Here is a 16,604-nt window from a genome sequence, read left to right as displayed (position 1 = left end):
CGAAAGGAAATACAAGTCCACGATACAACAAGATATTTTCTTCCATCTGAGGCGTATATCGAATTTGTTGGGAGAATTGTAAAGGCAGCTGATGATACCAACTTTGCGGCGGCTTATAAGATAGGATTTGTTAACAATGGTATCATGGCATTATTCAAGAACGCCACTTACATGATCGATGGAAAAGAGATTGAATCAATCACGAATAATGTTGATATAGCAACGACGATCATAGGACTAGCAAGATACTCTGATGATTTTACCAGGTCAGCCGGTCCTAGTATGATGTTCGCCAAGGATAACAGTGATCATCCTGATAATATTTCAATTACTTTTGGTGTACCACAAAATCTCGCTGCTAATGCCGCCGCCACCAATGTTCCTGTAGCACTTAGCATCAATGAAAATTACAATCTTGGATTTGCAACACGAAATAAAATGTTAGTTGGTGGTAATCGAAGATTTTCTTGTGCAATTCCGTTATCTCACATTTTTGGATTTTGCAGACATTTTAGAAAAGTTATTTACGGAGCGAAGCATACGATATCTTTCGTTCGAGACGCCGATGATAATAGAGCCATCTGGCGAGAAGCTGGTCCAGATGCTGGCAAAGTTGTCCTTGAAAAAATTACCTTGTGGATGCCAGCAATAACACCGTCGATGATTATAGAAGAAAAATTATTGTCGTTTATGAATCAAGGTGGAAAGTCCATCATGTCCTGGTTGACAACTATGACTGACTCCTACGATATTAATATGAACGGAATATTTACCTGGCGAATTGCTTCACAACAGGGCTCCTCTGCACCTAGACATATCTTTGTTGCTCTCCAAAACATAAATAAATACGATCAATTACACAGTCACATGATATTTGATCAATTCGAGGCAACAAACGTATCGTTGAGAATAAATGGCCAACAGGAGCCATCCGAAGAAATAGCTATCAATTTTGAAAATTATTCCACGGCGCGCGCGTATCATCGCTTGCTAAGTTTCATGGGTCGTGATCAAAATATCGATACAGGATTGCAAATATCACAGCTGGATTTTAATACTTTCTATCCTATCTATTACTTTTCCCTGGAACATCTCGATTTAGTAAAGCAGTCGGTTGTCGATATTCATTTTAAAGCCAGAATTAACACAGGAGGAAACGCAAGAGCAATTGCAGTTATTCTCAGTGATAGAACAATGATCCTGGAAGGCATCAGTGGTAGAATGAGAGTTATCGATGCACCCGTAGAGAACATGTAATAAATTCTAAATTTAGATTAAGTGATTATTAATATGCCATACGATCACGTCAGCGTAACTCTGACCCCCGGTCAGGTGAAAAAACTTCATGCAGCAACAACAGCGCGACGAGGTTTAAGTTTAACCTTAAAAAGTAATCAACTTCACGGTGGACCTAACAAACTATCGTTAACTAAAAATCAACACGGACATTTCACCAGAGCCAGATCAGCAAATACTGGTATTCGCTTGAATCTCTCGATAGGTGCAATCAGAGATATGATCAAAGTAGGTGGTATTTTTCCTTTATTCGCCGCTATTCCAGGATTAATAGCTGCAGCGGCCCCCATGATTGCAAAGGCAGTAGGATTAGGTGCACTTGGTGGGATGGGTTCCGCATTAGGAAGGAAGGTCGTCGGAGGAAGATATCGCAAAAAAAAGGGAGGGATATTCCCTCTTCTCCCTCTTCTCGCAAAATTGATGCAGCCGCAACAAGGATCAGGCCTTTACCTAAGACGACCCCCGTACGGATCCGGTCTAAGTCGAGCCTACCAGCCTCAAATTTAGATTTAATAAGTGAAGCAAAAAAAAAGAAAATAAAATTTTTCAGGGGCGTATTTATGCGAGATCAACTACCGGATAAACCAAATCCTACCGAGACAGGAATAATAAACCTCGATAAAAATTCTGGTCCTGGCACTCACTGGGTTGCTTACGCGATTAATCCTCGCGAAATCATTTACTTCGACTCATACGGATTAGCACCGCCAAATGAATTTATCAAATATGTGTCAAAACTAAAACTTCCGGTTTGGTATTCAACACTTCCAACACAAACATTAGCAGATCCACCAATATGCGGTCCAGAGTCAATTAACGTCCTTGATGCAATTTCAAAATCATCCAACTCTTATCGCAAAATTTTATTTGAATATACCGTAGATAAATATCATGGTTGACATTTACGGTAGATCTCTCTTCAGAAAAGAAAAAAAGGGAGCAGTCGACATCGATACATCAAAATTCGCAACCAAGAGTGATATTAACAATCTTTTATCGCTGTCAGAGGTGGATCCTGGCGAAGTTGCTGTTTTTCAAAATACCGAAGGGCGATTACAAACTAGCAACGTTAAAATAACTGATATAATCAAGCGAGACGAATACCGCGATCACATTAGTCAATTTACTCGCCAATCGGAGATGGTATTAAAATCTGTTGCTGATATCGCCGATATTATAGCAAAGTTACCCCTGAAGGCCGATAAAGCATTACACGACGATCTTCAGGATAGAATGACAAAAAGACTTAATAGGCTAAATAACGACCTTAAAAAACTTGACGATGTTTTAGATAAATTTAGCAAAAAATTTGACGAGAATATAAAAACATCCAGTGATACTTCCTTCGCATCAGATAAAAAAGCCGATCAAGCATCGCATGACGATCTTAGCGAGAAAATAAAAAAAATCAACGAGGAAATTACTAATATTCTTGCCGAAATTAACGAAGTAAATATCTCGATGAGTCAGAAAATCGATAAAACATCAATCGACGATCTCAACAAAAAAATAAAAAAAATCAACGAGGAAATTACTAATATTCTTGCCGAAATTAACGAAGTAAATATCTCGATGGGTCAGAAACCATCCATCGACGATCTCAACAAAAAAATCAACGAGGAAATTATTAAACTCGGTAATGTTGTTGTTCCTGAATTTACCAGGGGGATTAACGTGATGCAAGGACAAATAAAATCCATCAACGATGAAATTAACGTGGTACGTGAATTAGCGCGTCAAAAGTTAGATACATCAATGTACGACGAAAAAATTCAAGATTTAAACACGAAACTTCTTGCTGCAACAGCAAAGATTGACCAATCCGACGATAAAACTGGTCACGCCACTGACGTAAAACAATTAGGTAAGGAAATTATCGAAACAACCACAAAAATTAACAATATCAACACAAAAATATCATCAATGAACCTTGAAAGATTATCGCGAATTTCGATACCAGAGGAAGTAGAAACAAAAAATCTTACCTGCAGTGTGCCACTTGTGGTAGAGGTACGAAAAGAGGCATGGTGGACACCCGAGAATAACACATTTAAATTTAAACCGCCAATTAGTGGATATTATCGAATATTTATTCAATCTCCGGTAGGTTTTAAAATAAAAGCCGCAGGTGGTAAAATTTTTGGTGAAAATTTTAATTATGTTATGTACACAGGTTACGAGACTACATTTGTGCTGGAACCACCAGATAGAACCAATATGGGACCGTTTGATTATAGTATAGTTTTCGAATTTTTGTCGGGATTGGAAACAGTTGGTGTTCCAGATGAAATTGATGAGACGGTAACTATCAAAGTAGGAAATTACCAGGAATTAATCAAATAAATAACTAATAATGACCGCATCTGATTACCGTTACAATCAGGCGCGATCATGGCAGGATTCGTTGCGAAAACAACTAGACGATTATCAAACAAAAATAAATAAATACCAGCGCAAATTAGTTATCATTGATGTTGCAGTGTACGCGGTATCAGCTGTAGTTGCTGGTGCAGGAATAATTCTATCCGCGGTAACAATGATAGCGCCAATCGTAGCAACAATAATAATTTCGTCAACAACAGCAATCGCGGGTGTTTTAAATATCATCGCGAAAAAAATATCATCGTGCACAAGTGAAAAATTATCATCATATAAAAATAAACTTGCTAAGATCAATGATGCGTACTCGAAGTTATCACTGTTACTTTCTGAAAGTCTCAACGATGGTATTATATCCGATCTAGAATTTTCTTCAATGATCAGTATTTACTCGGAGATTGAACAAATGAATATTAATAATGTCCGAGCTAGCCCAGATCGTGACAAACACGACACCGCCGACAACAACGTTAATATCGCTAAGTTCAACGAAACCCGAGTTTAGTATTAATTTCTCAACACCAATTAGCGTTAATGAAATTGCGTTAACACAATTGCGCGTCTACAATAGCTGGCCTAATGTTAGATCGAAATCATTCGGTAATTTGATGCCAAATAATTCACTTGTTTTTGCAAATAAAAATAAACCCGATGGAACACCCGATTGGATCGTCGTTGGTATACCAACGGGCAGTTACGAAATTGATCAGCTGAATAATGAGTTTACTACCAGAATATCAAATTTAACCGGCGATGCTACTCCGGGAATAAAAATATCTTCACATGATCCAACACTATCGTCAATGATAGAAGTGAAATCACCGTACGTGGTAGATATTTACCAATCATCGATCAGGAATATATTAGGTTGGCCCGAGGTCGCACCTCTGATAAAACCAAAGAAATCGGATGTTATTATTCCAGGTTGGTATGATGAAACCCTTCCAGAACTACCGGAACCAAAAAAGGAAGATTTTACAACCAACGAAGGATGGTATGGAGATATCAAACACAAGCCTCTGATCCACAGCGCCATCAATCTCATGAATAACCACAAAATTAACCTAGTAATATTCGCTTTCACTTTTATTAACGAAAGAATTCTCTCATGGCTGCCTCTTCCTAAAATCCCCCCAGATGTGAAAATCTTCGACGCTACCCACATTAACAGGATAATAGCCCCCATAGACGGTATCTTGGTAAGAAGAACCCTCGACGAGTTTATTCAAGAACACGAATTACAATTAAATTTATTGCGCGGATCATTTCATGAATGCATCCTAAATAAATCTGGTTCATGTAGCGAAATTATAAAGCACGTGAAGATTTTAAATCAACTCGCGAATGATATTGAATATTATCATGATATGTTTATTCAGGCGATAGTCGACGATATATCAATTGCCGAATATGTTCTTCCTATCAGCAAATTCGAGTTGATCAAGAACTCGGGTGAGAAACAAAAATTCATGAGAGTATTTGAATTAACCGAGGAAACACTGCCAAATTTCAAATTTCCCAATTCTGATTTTGATGCGATGAGAAAATCCGTCACTGATACCATTGATGATTTATTTCCGAAATTACATGCCGCATGGACCAAAAAAATACATTCAGAATTGATTCTTAAACACAATAACGATCCTGACAAAGGTGGACGACATATATCGCCGGGTATCGTTAATATAACGGAAGTTATCGCGATTTATCTTCACGCGGATGTTGTCGAGGGTAGTTACAATGTTGATGCGTCAGAGTCAAATCAAGCCCATCAGGGTTTTATATTGTATTCATTTTCACCTAGCGCATCCCCGGGTTATTTGATAATCAAGGAGCCAATGAATCCGTTTTACCTGCGATGTCATAATCGATTTTTATCAAGAATAAATTTCAAACTAACGGATCAGAAAGGAAATTTACTTGATATACGAGGAGAAACTGTAAGTATCAATCTTTTGGTGAAATCATAGATTTTTAAATCGCAAGTGAGATTTTCCAAATCTGTCTCCGTGGGAAAAATGGGCGAAAAAAATAAATAAAATCCAGGGAAATTTTCAAAATTAATCTTTTTTTTTTGTTTTGCGGAGATATTCAATTATTCTTCGTCACTCTCCGAATCAAATATTATTGGTACGTAGGAGAATTTGATCCACGAATCAGCATCATAAGAAAACGTTGCGTTGTATTTTCCTTCTGCCACAAATTGTACTGATCGTGGTTCAATAAAGAAATGTTTTGCTGCTGCACTCATCGATGTAAACGCGATTTCCTCACCTGTTGCCTGATTCACTGATTTAACAGTCTTCGAATAATTAGGAAATCCATGGTTATTACCAAATCTTGAATTTTCACTCTGGGTTACCGCGCGCAGATTGGAAAGTTTATTGTTAAGTTTATTACCGTCAATGTGGTCGATAACAAGTCCGATCTCTATTGGTCCTTTGTAGCATTCGAACACAAATCTATGATTCGAATAACATTCTGTTCTTTCATTTCTTTTATGGACTGTAAATTTGAGATATCCCGAATTACAAATACTACCAACACGTTTCTTTGTTTTGATGTTTCTGACATTACCATCCTCAGATGCTTCGTAACCTTCGATGATGGGATGCGATTTATACTCGCATGTGATTTTCATTGTGGGAATCGCTGATTTCATTTCCATATATGATATTCTCTTTGTTTAAATCGTAATTTGCTTTGAAACGATTAATATAATCTTCTTCACAAGATATCACTGACGAGGATCTTTTTTCATAATATCTCCGTAACTCACGATATTTTTTCCCTCCACAGGAGAAACATAATCTTGTCTTTCCTCGAATACCAACTTGGCAAACTAAACATCGCTGTGGTCCTTTGTTACCTCGTCGAATTTCGTATATATGAGCGCCACAATATTCACCTCTGCAGGATTTGTTACATGATTTTGTTGATCCAACTGTTATCCACGCGCATTGCTTCATTATATTTAGATATTTGTCTAAAATATAATAATGGATTTATTTGATCTCGATGAGGCAGAATATATCATTCCTGAGGTTGATCGTGCAAAGAAAGAATTTTTTGATGATGGAGCGATTCATGTTTGGTCGACATGGAAAACTAACTTTGTTGATGCTACGATGAATTTGGAGCGAGCGAAAAAGATAATCGAACATATAAAAAACTCACACAAAAAAGAGAGATTTATTTTCGGAATAAAATTTATTGCACAAATGCCCGATGACATTTGGATTATTCGTGATAAACGAGATCCGGTACGCGGCGGTAAGAAAAATGTTGTTCTTGATAAAAATTCGAAACCAGGATTGTTATTAGGGATTGATGGTCCTTATTATGCTAGGGCGTATCCTTCTAGTGCTGTTGTTTATGGAATTTATCGGCTGAATAATAATCCTGATGTGAAAAATCTACCTGCGATGAGGGAATCTCCGATGATAAATTGTGTAGCTGAGCGAGTTATCGAACATATGAGGAATGCCCGTCGCGGATCTGGTCTGACTCAATTGAGATTGAATAAAATTAATTCATGGGCAAAGACAGTTGCTGATGGCGCATCAATCGATGATGTTGCTGCGTTAAGTAAGAAACTTAAATTTCCTATTACGGTTAAAACACTATCAGGAGAAATATTATATTCATCGCCGTATAATTCTCGAGGAACACCAATCGAAATTGTTGATCATAATTCACATGCGTGGAGTCAGTCGGTAATGATATTTCCGCGAGATCGTGTTGTTAAGTTTTATCCCGTGGAATCTGGGAAAGATAGTTCCGATGCAATGTTTAGGTTTATCAAACTATTAGCCAAGTCCGATCCAATATCGATTTGGTTATTTTCTAGCGAAGAAAGATACGATCAATTTATCTTACCACGCGGAGATATTTACCGAGATGAAATATTACACGAAGCGATGAAAAATATCGCGGAGAAGTATTCATCAAATCCAGATCAGTTGCTGACAAACTGCTTTACTGTTCCGTCTGTTGCTGCTCACGCTGCTAGAGAAAGAAATTCGTGGAAACCTACAAGAAATGAATTTCTTAATGATATTCAACTTAGTTGTATCGAATACGGCCATGGAGGATTATGGAATACCAAATACTATTTCGAGGATATGATTTCCGTTGATATGAGCGCATGCTATCCTGGAAGTTTTCTCGGATATGGTGATTGTGCAAATTACTTTGCTAAATTTGGCCATCCTACCAACGAGATGACGAGAGTTGCAATTAACGGACCGTTACCTGATTTTGTAATGACAGGATTCGCTCATGTTACTTCATTCGAACTTGCTGAAAATTTGCATAAAATTTGTTATATTTGGTTTGGTCGGCATTTATCTCAGCGAAGATGGGTCCCTACGGTATTGTTGAGATATATGCTGGATTCGTCGATGTTAATATCATTGACGGTAAGTGAAGCGATTATATCGTATAGAAAGCAGACCGAGGTGTGGTTGCCGACAGATTGTGAAAATGCGAAAGATATTGGAAGAAAAATAATTGGTAAATTTACTCAAGGAGGATCAGTTGATCATAAACATCGCCACGCTAGGTTATTTATCAATGATGCCGAGATGGATTTTATTATTGCTGATACAGTATCGCGTGGAATATTTTGCAACAGAGAAAATATTATTATTGATGGAGAAAAGTTGGGTACCGTGATCACTTATCTTGATGGAGAATCAGCACAGTATACTCATTTAAGATCATCAATGCTCGCTTATGTGAGTATTAATTTGCTGTCGATGATAAATAAATTTTCTGATATCGCGGTAAGAGTTGCAACGGATTCATTTTATATCGATAAGAAATATCAGTGCAGGCTAGAAAATTTAATCACCAATGGTTCCTGGGGAACCTGGAGAATAAAGAACGAAGATATTCTAGATTATTGTGAGGACGCGGATGTGGAAGATTGCGATAAATTTCATAAAGATAAATGCGATGAAGTATCAACAGCAGTATCAGTGTTCGATCCAATTTCACGAAACAAATTCGTTTACCTAAATGGTCCTGGTGGTAGTGGTAAAACAACACGAGCAATAAATTTATTTTCAAATTCTGATATGATCGTGTTAACTCCAACTCATAGATTAGCGCGAGAAATAAAACAACGTGGCGTTAATTCTTGTACTTATCATAGTTATTTCAAGTACAGCGGTGGATTGTGGGATCCGGCTCGAATGGGAAACAAATATATCAACAAGATTATAATATTTGATGAAATTTGCACGGTAAATTTAGTTGTGTTAAAATTATTCCTGGGTTGGCTAGAAGAAAAAAATACTGCAGTAATAATGTGCGGAGATCACGGCCAACCTGATCCTATTGATGGTGAATCTCCTCACAGGTGGCTTAGAAATTTTGTAGATTATTATGAAGAAATTGACGCTGATTATAGATCTAATGATATTTTACTGACCGAGTTTAAAAAAATGATTCGATTGCAACCTAATAAATTTCAATGTGATGTGATGAGAAAAATAATCGACGAAACTTCGATGGATAATTTTCTAACTTTGTGGCGTCCAGATCATTTGATCGTTGCTAGCAGAAAAATTGTTCGCGATGTTATTCAGGAAATATTATTCAAACTTCATTGTGATAAATTTCCAACATTGCAGGTGCCGTTGTGTTATAGGCCAACTGATACTAGGAAACAAAATATCAATGTTATTTTGCCATGTGGAGAAGAAAAAATATTAGTTTTGAATGATATTATTTTCGTTGATATTAATCTTGTCAATGATGCAATAAACGCAGAAAGATCGCCATGGAAACTCGGATACGCAGCAACGATACATTCATCACAGGGATTAACAGTAGATGGCCAGGTCTGGATCGTCGATGATAGAATTTCCTGGTCAAATTTAGTTTATCTAGCCGTGTCTCGAGTAAGAAAATTATCTCAGTTAGGTAGAATTAAATTTCACATTAACGACGATGGTGGTAATTGAGTATCCTTTGGTATTATTTGTAATTCTTCTTTGGTAAATCCGCGTTGTGGCGCTAGTGAATCTAGAAAATAAATCGCTGGCCTTCCTGATGATCTTGTTACAGCTGATATTTTATGTGTCGTAACACTCCAGTTTGGATCAGTTGCTCTTTTTCTGCCACCCTCGGCTTCTCCCTCCTTATATAAATATCTGACCGTGACGCTACCTAACACAGGTGGAATAGTAGAATCTCGCTTTAGTGGTATATTTGGTTTTGTAATTGCAGTTGCGGGTTTCATTGATATTGTTCGTGTTACTTCGTTATTTAGTGCGTTAATCACGTGAGGTAATCTTGTTACCCAATCGTGAGATCGTTTATCTTGGATAAATTCTCTCGCGTACTGATATCCGAATAATCGTTCTGCAAGAGTTTTATTGAATCTCTCAACGATAGCTTGATTGTGATGAACACCTACAATACCGCGACGGATTTTAACATTATTCTTTTTCATCAGTGAAGTAACCGCGCCAAGAAATTCTCGACCTGGATCAACCTGGAGAAGCTTCGGCCATGTTAATGGAGATCGTGAATAAATTTCGCTAAACGCCTTAGCAATATCTGTTGCTGTTTTATTCGATAACGGTTCCGCTTCCTTGTATCTGCTAGCAATATCAACAACCGTCAGAACATATTTGTATGTAACTCCGTCAACGGTATCGTAAGGAAGAAACATAAGATCAGCCTGATGGACTTCATTAGGGACGCTGACAGAGAAACTCGCATATGATATTTTCTTAGGCGGAGGAAGATAAATTTGCCAGACTGCTTGCCTCGATAGCCACGATTCAGCGATAGATTGCTTTACTTTTGCTGCCTTAGCAAGTTTGGCAATTGCTGATTTTCCTCGCCAAAATCCTCGCGGAGAATAATATATTTGCTCCATTATAAATTACCAGCACCTAGTACTAATTTACCTTTCATTGCTCCTTTTATTAACCAAGTTGCCAATTTCTCTTTGAAATTTTTATCAGGAATAGCATCTATTGCGTGAATTAATTTAATATCAGCGAGATGTCTTTGTTGTAAATCTCCGCTGCGATATGCAAGATCGTGATAGTAGCATGCGTTATCGATAGCGTTTACTGGATCCTCGCCAGGATTTGGTTGATTATTATCGTTAAGTCTTATATCTAGCCTTGTACCAGGTCCGCAGTAATTATATCCTGGTAAATGTTTCTCTCCGGGATATTTCGCCCAGGGAACTCCAGGCAGATTTGTTAAGGAGGTTGCGATGTCTCCTCCGGTTCTACTTTTTTTTTTACAAATCTAAACTTAATTGTCTTACAAACTTCACATTCTCCCTTGATTGCATTTCTGTTGTTGCGTGTAACGACTTCGATTGGATTTATCGTAGCAGTTCGAGTGCGACACTTAACACAATATGAATCCATAATATTCTAATAACATGAATGTAATTGATTTTTCAGCCACAAAAAAACGCGAGCAAGTAAAGCACACCGAGGCATTACCAAATTCGATAAGAATGATAATCATTGGACCATCTGGTTCTGGAAAGACGCAATTGTTGTTGAATTTGATAATGAGATGGTTGAAATGGGACAAATTGTATTTGGTTGCACCATCCGTTGATGATCAGCGATGTTATCAAGTACTAAAAGAATTTAGCGATAATACTGAGGATGGCACAATAGAATTTATAACGGATATCAATGAAACTCCATCAGTGGAAAATTTAGACGGCGATGCTAATAATCTTGTCGTTTTCGATGATGTGATGCTGGACAAACAAACTAACCCAGCTAGGATATTCTCGCGTGGCCGACACAAGAACACCGATGTGATTTACGTGACACAGCGATATACGCAAATTCCGAAGGTAATTAGAGATAATTGTAATATTTTATCGGTATTTAATGGCGTTGATACTCACACGCTGAGGAATATCCATCAAACTTGGTGTAACGGCGACATGGATATAAATAAGTTTAAAAATTTCTTCAGTCACGCTCAGGCAACACCACACGGTTTTGTCACGATTAATCTTCATGATCCGCGTAGTAGGTATCGAATCGGTCTTGATCAAATTTACTCATAAAATTGCAGCCCAATCTTGCAATCACAAATAAATTTTACAATACCCCCCCCAAAAAAATGCTGTTTTTTTTTATGCCTGAAAATGCACTTTGGGTTGAAATTTTGCGGATTAATTTGCGCAGGAAGGTTTATTTTTGCAATCTGAGGCTTCTACGGAGAAATGTTGTGTGGGAGGCTTAAATTTATCTGAGCCACCTGGTCTGTACGACTTCCCTGCTGCTTGATAATGCATTATTTCCAGAAAATGATTCCTAGGAGATGGTACAATGATTAAGCAATAACTTTTAGAAGGCAATGCAGTATCCCTACAAACTGAAGCAACATTAAGGGCTAGGAGACGATGCAAAAAACACTTGGAACTTGAAGAAATGTTTGCTGTATGTAGCAAAAGTTTGATTTGAGCTATGAATTTAAAATATAAAAATGTAAGTCTGTTGTGTGTCTATTTTGACTATTTTGTAACTATTTCAGTAATATAAATCCTTTTTCATCTGCATCCAGGTGATTAAATGAAAAAGAACTTAGATAATTTGCAAACATTTACAAAGGCTATTTCCTTCTGAGGGTACTACTGATTTTCAGCACTGGCACTAGCTTCAAATAAGGTGTATAAATGCAATATGATTTGATGATGAAAAAACTGAGACAAACAGTTGAAACTGTGTAAAAAAATACAGCTAAGTATCTAGATCATATAAAAAATACATTATGCTAGGTAACTGCCCACTTCATTGATCCAAATAACTGCCAGCAGGCTTGGGGATGTAGAAAAGGCTTGAGATAACTGCCTTCATATTATAAGGTGTGGCTATGGAGGCAGGAACCACAATGGCTCAGCGGTTGCTCTCCAGACAGGGTGTTTGAATCATTATCATTGGATCAACCTTGTTTGGGCTACCATAGTGTGTTCTTCGGCATGGCACTTTACTCAAATTGCCTCGGTACAAATAATCTACTAAATAATCTAATAAGCATAGTAATATTTACATGATATTTTCAAATAATACCAACAAACAAAAATTAAAGCAATAATGAAGATAAAGAAGAGTGCTTGATAAGAAGAACGTTATGTCAGTTACATTAAGCAAATTCAAAGAGAAAAGGGGTGACTCATTTCTGCACTGGCCTTTAAATAAATTATGAATAAACAAATTTTTAAAAACTTTTTAGAAACTAGACATTGCAGTGCTAATGTCTGGAGCAGTGGCTGCAGAGTCAGCAAAATGTCAAAGTATCAATGAAGCCCATAACTCAAAAAAAGGAGACAGAATTTAGCATTACTCTTGTTTTGTAATAATAGCTGCTATATCTTTAACTAATCTAATAATAATGGTTTAAAACATAACTACATTACATTAGCATGATAAATACTGGGAAAATGCTGAATAGTTTCATCAAAGCAATTATAATGATATAATTTAGAAACATAGGCATCTGATGCTAATAGCCTTGTAACAGATAGGAAAATCTTGGTCATATTGAAGAAAATTTCTAGGATATAACTTATAAGAACAAAACAGTTTTGGTCAATATTCATCAATATTGAAGAAATAGGGAACATGACCTTCTTCCTCTCATAAAACTATATATATATATATACTGATACTGTAGTACACAAGTAAAAGACATTCCTTGCAATGGAATGTTGACATGTCATTTCATATTTTCTGTTATATATGATGTTGTTCTTGTTGTAGGTTTCAACGCCATTTTTCAGCACATGATAGGCTATACATGGCGGCCAGTATTAATGGTGGAGGAAGAACCTGGGAATTCCCTGCAAAGAACCACCAACCCACGAGAAGCTACCGGCAAGCTTTCTCACATATCCACATTAGCCGAATCCGAGACTCCATATATATGATGTTATCATCATTTCATATTAAAAACACAGTACAGACCAATACCTAAGTCATAAACAAAACTGTAACATGAAGAACCAATAAAGTATATACATTTCAGATAATATTCAAATCTGCTGTAAGGCCAAATTTTGTCAAGAGTTAACTAATTCCTTTCAGATGTTTATTATGTTTCAAATTTGGCAAAATTCTACTGATTCTGAGAAATCATTTAAAATTTTTTCTAATTATTGTGATGGCAGCCCAATTTGATTGTGGATTGGAATCATTTCTAAAATGTGAAAGCCAACTATGTTATGGTGCTTTTTGTCAAATTTGATGAAATCCTGTTGAGCATTTTTTTAAAAAGTTGGTTAAAGATCACACATGCAAAAATTATATGGGTAATCTAATTTTTGTAACAGCAGTCACATTTTATGGCAAATTGGGATGGAACATTTGTATATAATTTTAAAGCCACCGTGCCATAATGTTTTCTGTCAAATTTGGTCAAATTCAGTAATGCAGTTTTTGAGAAAAAGTAGTTTAATGGTTTTTCTTCTATTTAATAATGTTGGCCATTTTTTAAAGTGGAAAAGCATCATTGGTACAAATACTGAAAGTCATCTACGGTATTTCGCATTATTTTTCATACACGAAAAATTAGATGTAAAATAAATTATTATCATAATTAAAATAAAGGGATTGTACCTGAACAAGTTCTACGGAATACATGCTACTCAACAATCTAATGGTACAAATGTACAAAGTAAACGTTTATTTTCTGTCTCATTCTGCTCTCAACTCAAGAATCTAATTACAATAAAAATAAAAGTACTCAAAGATTTATGTTGTTATTAGTGAACGAGAGAGAGAGGATTATGTCTCAGTATGCAAGCTTGTCTGCATTTAGATCGTATGTAGCTGTTATGTAATGTTGGCAAAATGATTAAGATGTTTGAACATGTATTAGTTAAGGGTATTATTTATTAGACAACATTGTCACGGAATTAAGTGCAACTTGTATTTTTACATTAGCAATAATCACATTATCAAATTGCAATAAAAAATAAAGAACTTGAAATCACGTTTTAGTTAATGCATGTGCATATGTGTGTGAGAGAGAGAGAGAGAGATGAAACAAAATTTTGTCAGTGTACAAGAGCATATTTATTTAGGGTGGTTTTTATTTTAAGCATTTGCAAAGAGAAGAAAAAAAATGTTACTTGACGATTGTGATAATCCTCATGTATTATGACCCTACTATATTCCATTATCAATAAACATTGCTAAATCAACAATTCATTCTTGTTTTCATTACAATGTACATTGTCACAACAACCACATGGCTATGCAGTGTTATTTACATGGTAATTAAACATGCTTAGCGCTTTGGGTTATTCCAGTTGAAACCAGGTTGAGTGCAAGAATCGACAGAAGAGGTCAAATTAGCGAGGCTGCCAGTAGAGAAATGAGGCTCTCCTTAGGGAAATGAAAATCTGTCAATGTGCTTTTGAAGCCATTGTCCATACAGCAGATGTTTTAAGGATAAGCAATCATACACATTACTTGTTATTCAAACTCGTCAATAAAGATAATAGCAGGGTATATTGTAGAATAGATCTGCAATAAAATGTTAATTATATTATATTATATTTATCAATTTAACTGAGTCTGTGACTTTCATATTAAGATAGAAAATGACTAGGTTTTTTATTTTATGTTTGTATGGCTATAATGAAACAATAAGACTAGTTGACCAATGATCTGTGGTATTCACTTTAGCATGTACTGAGATGTAATTTTTGTTGGATAAGAAAACATCAAAGGTCTTCTGAACTCATTTTAAAATGCATGTGGTGTTTTGTTACGTGATGAACTTTATAAGGAGAACTAATTAATGATAATATTTAAAGGTATGGTCTGTGAAGTCCTTTCCTTTTTCCATTTGTTAATAAACACCAGTAGATATTGTAAGGACAATAAGAGCTTATGCACATGGGCACCCACAGGATTTTTTGAAAGGGGGGGGGTGCAGTCAGCATCATTTTAAAAGTTTTAAAGCCCTCTATGCCAGGATGCTTCAGTAAATTTTGGTCAAATTCTTTTAAGCACTTTTTGAGAAGAAGCTGTTTAATTTTTTTTCTATTTGAGTAACAAGAGCATTATTTGATGGCAGGATGCTGTCTGCCAAATTTGGATGAAATTAGTCTTCTGACTTTTGAGAAGTTGAAAATAGAATTTGTTGATGGACATATAATAGATGACATGAGAATTTTCTGACCACAAAGGGTCAGGTGAGCTAAATAAAAAGGTACTGGTCCATAATCAACCATAGGATACCTGAAGATTCCTGTCTTTTAGCAAGAGCTATAATTACATCCTCTGTAAATCCACAATCTTCTGACTCTGAACTGTTCTTTAGGATGCTTCTCTTGATCTTTTCAAGCTCTTTGTCCACCCATTCTGAAACTGTGGCTGAGTCCTGGCTATTGGCTTCTTTCATATACCTCTCAGAAAATTCTTCAGCTGATAAAGACATAAATTTAAATAAAATGTAGTAAAATCTTATTCACTTAATTGAAAGTGTGTTCCAATCTGGTTTCTTACTAAATTGTGAGGGTGCATGGAAAATCTAACCAAGCATTCATATGTTCAGGTTACACCACTTATTATTCACAATCAGGATTTAATGACATTATTATTATTATTATTATCATTATTAAAATGTCATGTGCTGTGATGTCACAATGAAACCTACACATGTTGATAGGCAAATTTTTCTACCAAAATTGTGATGATTAGACTTGATGGGCTCTTTTCTTGACCAGTTCAGTACCCATTCACTATTGTAAAACTCCATAGTGATCCATAAATTTTGTTGTGGAGTTTCTTGTTGACCATTAAGATGTAAAGTATTCAATAATCAGAATTAAATAGATTTAGGTTAAGCAAAATTAGTATTATATTTTTAAACAATAGTTTATATTTAATTTTAGATGAGTAAATGCACATAGATGA

The 16,604-nt window shown here is 36.0% G+C and overlaps 1 protein-coding gene across 6 annotated transcripts in view; it reads right to left on the bottom strand.

Annotated features, from left to right (window-relative positions):
* The window catches only part of LOC149803274 (uncharacterized), a 386,506-nt gene that overhangs the window by 30,197 nt on the left and 339,705 nt on the right, over positions 1-16,604 (bottom strand). For all 6 annotated transcript variants that reach the window (XM_089952942.1, XM_089952943.1, XM_089952944.1 and 3 more), the window contains one exon: positions 15,927-16,112. In XM_089952942.1, coding sequence (XP_089809068.1) covers positions 15,927-16,112 — 186 coding nt within the window. The remainder of the gene's footprint in view (positions 1-15,926; positions 16,113-16,604) is intronic.

This window comes from Sinohyriopsis cumingii, chromosome 3 (assembly GCF_028554795.1).
Source record: "Sinohyriopsis cumingii isolate HCF-2022 chromosome 3, ASM2855479v2, whole genome shotgun sequence".
Classification (NCBI taxonomy): domain Eukaryota; kingdom Metazoa; phylum Mollusca; class Bivalvia; order Unionida; family Unionidae; genus Sinohyriopsis; species Sinohyriopsis cumingii.
This window is presented reverse-complemented; position numbering and strand designations above follow the sequence as displayed.